The 6,404-nt window shown below is 34.3% G+C and overlaps 1 protein-coding gene across 1 annotated transcript in view; it reads right to left on the bottom strand.

Annotated features, from left to right (window-relative positions):
- Window positions 1-5,136, bottom strand: part of LOC137386300 (DEP domain-containing protein 1A-like) — a 30,540-nt gene extending 25,404 nt beyond the window's left edge. Inside the window, exons 1-2 of the mRNA XM_068072829.1 lie at window positions 5,075-5,136; window positions 3,864-4,015 (exon numbers count right to left, since the gene is read on the bottom strand). Of these exons, the coding sequence (XP_067928930.1) occupies window positions 3,864-4,015; window positions 5,075-5,128 (206 nt within the window). The 5' untranslated portion in view covers window positions 5,129-5,136. The remainder of the gene's footprint in view (window positions 1-3,863; window positions 4,016-5,074) is intronic.
- Between the last annotated feature and the right edge of the window lie 1,268 nt (window positions 5,137-6,404).

Raw genomic sequence — 6,404 nt, forward strand, 5'->3', positions numbered from 1 at the left:
TGCTGATTCCGATTTTGTAATCAAAATAAAGATTAGGCCAGTAACTTTCAGAGTAATGAAGAACTTTTTATAGCGTTTTAATATCGGTCTCGAAAACAACACGATCGGCATAACAAGCTCCGCCCATAAATACTTGACGTAACCTAGCTTTTTAGGAACAGAAGTTACGTAGGGATGTTTAGACCGATTTAGAATAATAGATATGGGTGTTTTAAAATCCATTAATATCTAAATTCAGCCTTAAAAATAATATCAGTCTTTTCTGAAAGGTAGATAAGCTATTTAGCATTGCATATTTAAAAAGCGCAATAACAATGCTAGCTCGTGATAAAACCGCGCTTTTTGAGCTCATTTTTCTCGGCGTCCAGCCCATTTAAACGTCATGTAACAAGCTGTGAGCAATTTTAAATAGTTTATATCCCTTTCATAAAAAGCTGAAACTATTTTACAGGCTGGATTTAGATAATAATGGGTTTTAAGACACCCATCTCTATTATTCTAAGTCGGACTAAACATTCCCAACTTTCGTTTCTGAAAAAGCTAGGTTTCGTCACATATTTATGGGCGGAGCTTGTAATGCCGATTGTGTTGTTTTTGAAACGGATATTGAAACGCTTTAAAAAAGCCTAAATGACTTTGAAGGTTAGTGGACTAATCTTTATTTTGAGTACAAAATCGGAATCAGCGTGTCTGATTTACTTAGAAAATACGATAAAAGTTGTTCGTGACAGTTATGGTTTAAAATGATGAATTTTATTGGATGGTAAAACAAGTACATAGCATGGTACAAATTACTAGTCTAAAATTTTTCCAAAATGTTCTCAAAACATTCCGCTAGAAGTGATACCTTCAAATTGCCTATAAACCTGTCTAGCAGAAACCTGAGGTTACTGTACATACGAGTGACAAAAATCTCTATTCTAAAAACATAATCTTTAGCATAATATTTACTATAATAAGAGTCGTGTCCACTCGTCTGAAGCCATAGTTAAAGGTTGGGAAAAAGGATTGCCCTATACAAGATTTGAGTGTGCGGCGTATAGCATGGTAGACCAATAATCTAACAACTGCACCGGGTACTAACCTATCTTGAGTTTGCGGCGTAGAGCTTGGTAGACCAATAATCTAACAACTGCACCGGGTACTAACCTATTTTGAGTTTGTGGCGTATAGCATGGTAGACCAATAATCTAACAACTGCACCGGGTACTAACCTATCTTGAGTTTGCGGTGTATAGCATGGTAGACCAATAATCTAACAACTGCACCGGGTACTAACTTATCTTGAGTTTGTGGCGTATAGCATGGTAGACCAATAATCTAACAACTGCACCGGGTACTAACCTATCTTGAGTTTGCGGTGTATAGCATGGTAGACCAATAATCTAACAACTGCACCAGGTACTAACCTATCTTGAGTTTGCGGCGTATAGCATGGTAGACCAATAATCTAACAACTGCACTGGGTACTAAACTGCCACGGTACTTTCAATAATAAGAAAAGAATAAGCTATATATATGTTTTTCGAATAACTGGTACGCATCAATAGATGCAACAAGAAAGTCATCTCCCCAAAACTAAGCACGAGTTGGTATCATTGAGTAAACCGACAGAAAAGCATTGAAGGCCTCATAATTACACTTTGAAAAAATAATAAGATAAAATGCTGTCTTTGCTGAAATACCTAACGGATACCAAGTTCTATAATTCTTATTTTTTCGAGCAACAAAGCAAGCATAACAATTTTCCATGGAGGAATACGTCTTTGTAGGATCACTTTACATTACTGTGCATAAATCTACCAACTTCTATGGAATTCCTGAAACCTTTTCCAATAGATACTATGTGTTTATCTGTGAAGTTATGGCGATAATGTTTTAGCGATGAAAAATCACCTTTGTACTGGATTTGAACTCACGACATACAATTCGCAAGTCTACTAACAAGCAGGCGTAACTGCCAGACTAAACCATTCTTATCACTCCCATCACTCCATACCACATTCTGTATATCCTTTTCATTATTAATCCTTACCATCCAGTAATATTACTTTTGGCCTTTGTTATTTTTTTTAATTGTTTTTAAAAGCTTGTTTGTTACCATCACCCATTTTTTAATTTGTAATTTTCAAGTGTGCCGTTACACTCATTTTTGTGGTTTCAGTAAATCTGTAAAAGCTAAATGCTTTTCACCCGAATAATTGTACTGTCTGGAGTAGGAATGGTCTCTACATTCTCACTCCGTTCAGTCAGTGTATCAGACAATGAAAGTCCGATATCTCATTTTTAGGTTTGTACCACTATCGACAAGCAGCAGTATCGTTGTATTCAAAGTTTTTATGGATAGCTTCTGCTGCAATGGTAACCTTTATAAGACACACACATTTGTATGCACTAATTGGGTCATGATCTCAGAAACCATGGTTAAGTCGGAGGTATGAGATTTGGAGTTATCTACATTAGCAGAAGGAAAAAAATCTGTTATTTTGCAAAAAAAATTTGATTCTAGCTAAATTACAGCAGATTTTATGGTCAAAAAACAGAATGCACATTCACCATCAGTGCAAAAACATGGTTCTGAGAAAACTGGTATTAAAGTTTGAGAAACGAAAACCAATGCACTATTTTGTTTACATTTCAAAACTTCATAGCAACCAATATCAAGATTTGATATTTATCTAGATTTCTGTATTTATATACAAAAATTTGTGCTAAATTAAAAACCTAAACAGATTTTAGCTGGCTGTCATAGCTGTATATATATTTTAGCTGTATATCTATCAGAAAATGTATTAGCCTACTTATTCTTAATTTTGCAGATATTAAAAATGGCTCGGCAGTATTGCGATTTTGGGCACAGCTGTAGTATCACCAGCAACACCTTAAACAAATATTAACAGTAACATATTGAACACCATTGGACACTATATACTCTGATCTTGTAAATTCGTATAGTAATTCTTGTAATTAAATCTTGTAATTATAATAATCATTGAAAATCGAATAATTATTTTTATAATTAAATATTATAATAATCTTATAAAAATTGTTAAGAAATTATCATCATTCCCTTTACTTTCACTGTTTTTGGCATCAGTTGGAATACCAAAGTACTCATCAAGTCTCCAAAATGTCAGAATTATTTTTAAAACCAGCAAAAACAAGTCGATTACTTTTATTGGACACCATTTTTTAGTACATCCTGTTTAGCATAGCAACGGCTTAAAGGGGGTTTTTCCGATGGTTGAAGACTTCTATTGGCTAAACTGACTTCAGATTTGGAAATATCACTCTTTGATTGGTCTGGACGCACGTGTTGCAAAAATTGTTACCAATATTATAAATTCAGTTAGTGCAACTTCAAAGTTGGATAACTCAACTTCGTGATTTGCGACTTAACCATAGTTTCTGAGATCGCGACCCAATTGTTATTATTAATTCAATAAACTCACCATTTTTATTTTGTTTCCTCAGTTCGAATCAATTGTTTGTATTAGTAATAATTAGTTCACATTTGAGCTCCTTTACAGCTGTTTTATTTTTTTTCCTAATTTATTTGAACTGCACAAAACACTTTTCTCATGTTACGATGTTTAAAAGTTAGAATGGTAAATGTATATTTTTTAAATAAAAGTAAGTTTTCTGTGAAAAAACTTTTTTACTACCCGGCCAATGCCAAGCATTCAGCCATAACAACTTAGACATAGTATCTCAAAACACAGCAACTTCTGTGGGAATACTTGATTTGTTTTAAATTGCAAATTTGGTGAGTAGTATGTCATTGCAAATCAAAGATTTTTAGCTATCCCGATTATAACATTATCAAATGCAAGATGGTGTCAAACAACTGATTGCAGACTTACCTGGTTAACTCGGCATCATGGTGGTGCTGCAGGAATTCAAATAACCAATCAACAGCTTCTGATGCAACAAAGCAGTCATCATACGCTCGAAGTTGCCTCCAATGACGACCGATTGGCATCCGAGTCCTGAAGATTCGTGTGATGTCATTCCACTATAATATGCACCATATTTACAATTTATCTGTAATATATGGAGTTTTCTTTCTATTTATGTAGATTTTGCAATTGAAAGACAATTAAAATAGTTTTTTACACGGATTCAGATACACATATATATGCTCATAATGCAGCTATTGGATTCATTCGTAAATTTCTCACAATCAACTAAGTATCTACAATGTTGATTGCTAGCAATCACAAGTGGCGTGTCAAGAGTAATTCCAAGTTACAGATATTCATAGACTCCAATGATCGCTGATCACATACACCCAGTTGTTGTTCAAGCAAACCTCAATGGGTCAGCATAAGGAATCTGTGCGTGTCTTAAGATTATGTTTTAGTTAACCAATAGCACATGAGATGAACTAACCTACTAACTTCCACCATGTTACATTGTAAAAAAAAATCGAATGAAATTTTCTTAACTAGTAGTAAATGGACTAGGAGTAAATGGCATAACAAAACCAATGTTTGGCTAGTAATTAGACTACAGAATTATGTGCACCAGTTAATTTTGCCAGGTTTACAGTTACTGTTATGTATCAAAATATAATATCCAACAACTTATTCTATAAAATTCTATAACTGGCTATTAGGTAAGTTTAGTAGATGTTAGTTAAACACTAGCCTATGGGCTGAATATTTCAGTGAAACCCGTCAAAACATTACAGGGGGCCATGACTGACTAAAACAGGTTTAAGATAGTTGCAGCAGAATTAAAAACGCACACAATACAATTTTAAAAAATAGGTTGCCGAGATCCTTCAGCTACATACGTTTGTTTATATTTGTTCATTTACAAATTACCTAGCCTTCAAAAATATTGGTTTTAGTGGATGACAGTTAAAGAATTAGATGTTGGCAAATTGAAACTTGAATCACTAATGAAATCAATCAAATTAAGTTTCTATAAAACTACATATAACAATTTCCAATAAAAAAAACATAGTTCAATATGCAAGAACTACGCAACAAAGGCGGCGACAAGCTTTGCAACTACTTAGGTTGGTAACATTTGCATAAAAACGCTGCAAAATGACGATGCTACTTACGAGTTTTGTGGCTTTATACGGACCAAGCTCATTTCTGATGTTAACGCCAGACATTTGCAAAGTTTGGTTTTCGACCTTTTTAAGACAATAGCACGGGCAATCAGCGAAAGAATTGCCAATTTACTTTCATTCCGATTTTTACCACCTGCCACACTCTACTAATGTCAGAAAAATAACCGTTGAAATATTTCCATACGGCGTCTAGAAAAACACTGTGCGTCCCAAGACACGTCTCGTACTTCGACAATATAATTTCTGACACGTGCGTCTGATTATGAAACGTTTTGATTGGTTTATTTAAAAACTCCACGATAACTATTGGTTATATTCGACAGTTATTGACCTTTGAAACAGATTCAGTTCTCACTGTAACGCAGGCAATCTGCGTTCACAATAAATAGAGCTGCAGTGTTTGAATGATCGTAGCATAGTTTCTTGATAAGTAACGGTTATCGCTTAAATTAGGCACGGCAGGTTACTGAAGAGATTTTAATCTGATTTATTCGTGAGGGCAAGTATTTAAAGTATCTATACTTGTTTTCCATAGTTCAGGGGAATCCAAGCACATGTAGACGCTATGTTAAAGATTGACGAGCTCCTGTCCATTATTGATTTGTCCTTTTGCCTTCATGTCACAATTTGATGTCGGATTTTAGCAACGAGATAAATTTTGCACTAGTAGCAGTTTTGAAGATTAATTTTAATTGGTCTGTTTATTAAGCGTGCGGTAACGTTCTTTCAAAACTATAATTTAGTTTTATTGCAGCGTTCCTTCTGGGACAAATAAGTAAGTTATTCAATTTAGTTTTCAAAGCTATGGTAAGTGGTAGTTTGCAAGGTTTGATAGTTTGCAAGGTTTTTCACTATCTTGTAATTATGCGAAGAAATTATACACCTAAAGACTGCTGACCCATTTTTAATAAACGAGGAGACACCTTATCGATTTCTATCCGTGAGAAATAATATGTAAGAAGCCTTTTACCCGTTGATGAAGATTTTGTGCTGTTATAGGCTACCCCTGCATTTTTTTAGATTAGAACAACTTATAATGCTTGCAATACAGTTAACGGCAGTACACGTATATTGATTCTGTATCAGTGCATATTCGGATAGTAGGCTTATAATACTTTCTTTTTAAAGCAAAAATTCTTCAGCAAAGTTTATTGCTATGAAAATCAAGTAAATGCTGCTTGTAAAGACGGTATACTTTATAATGAACAGGTGATCCGGAATCTGCTGACTCATACATGTCAGAAGTTTAAAATGTGTCAGGGCTTTTTTCCTAAATGCACTTTTGTCTCTTTGGGAACTAATACTATGAGAGTAAGAC

The sequence above is a fragment of the Watersipora subatra genome, chromosome 1, assembly GCF_963576615.1.
Source record: "Watersipora subatra chromosome 1, tzWatSuba1.1, whole genome shotgun sequence".
Taxonomy (NCBI): domain Eukaryota; kingdom Metazoa; phylum Bryozoa; class Gymnolaemata; order Cheilostomatida; family Watersiporidae; genus Watersipora; species Watersipora subatra.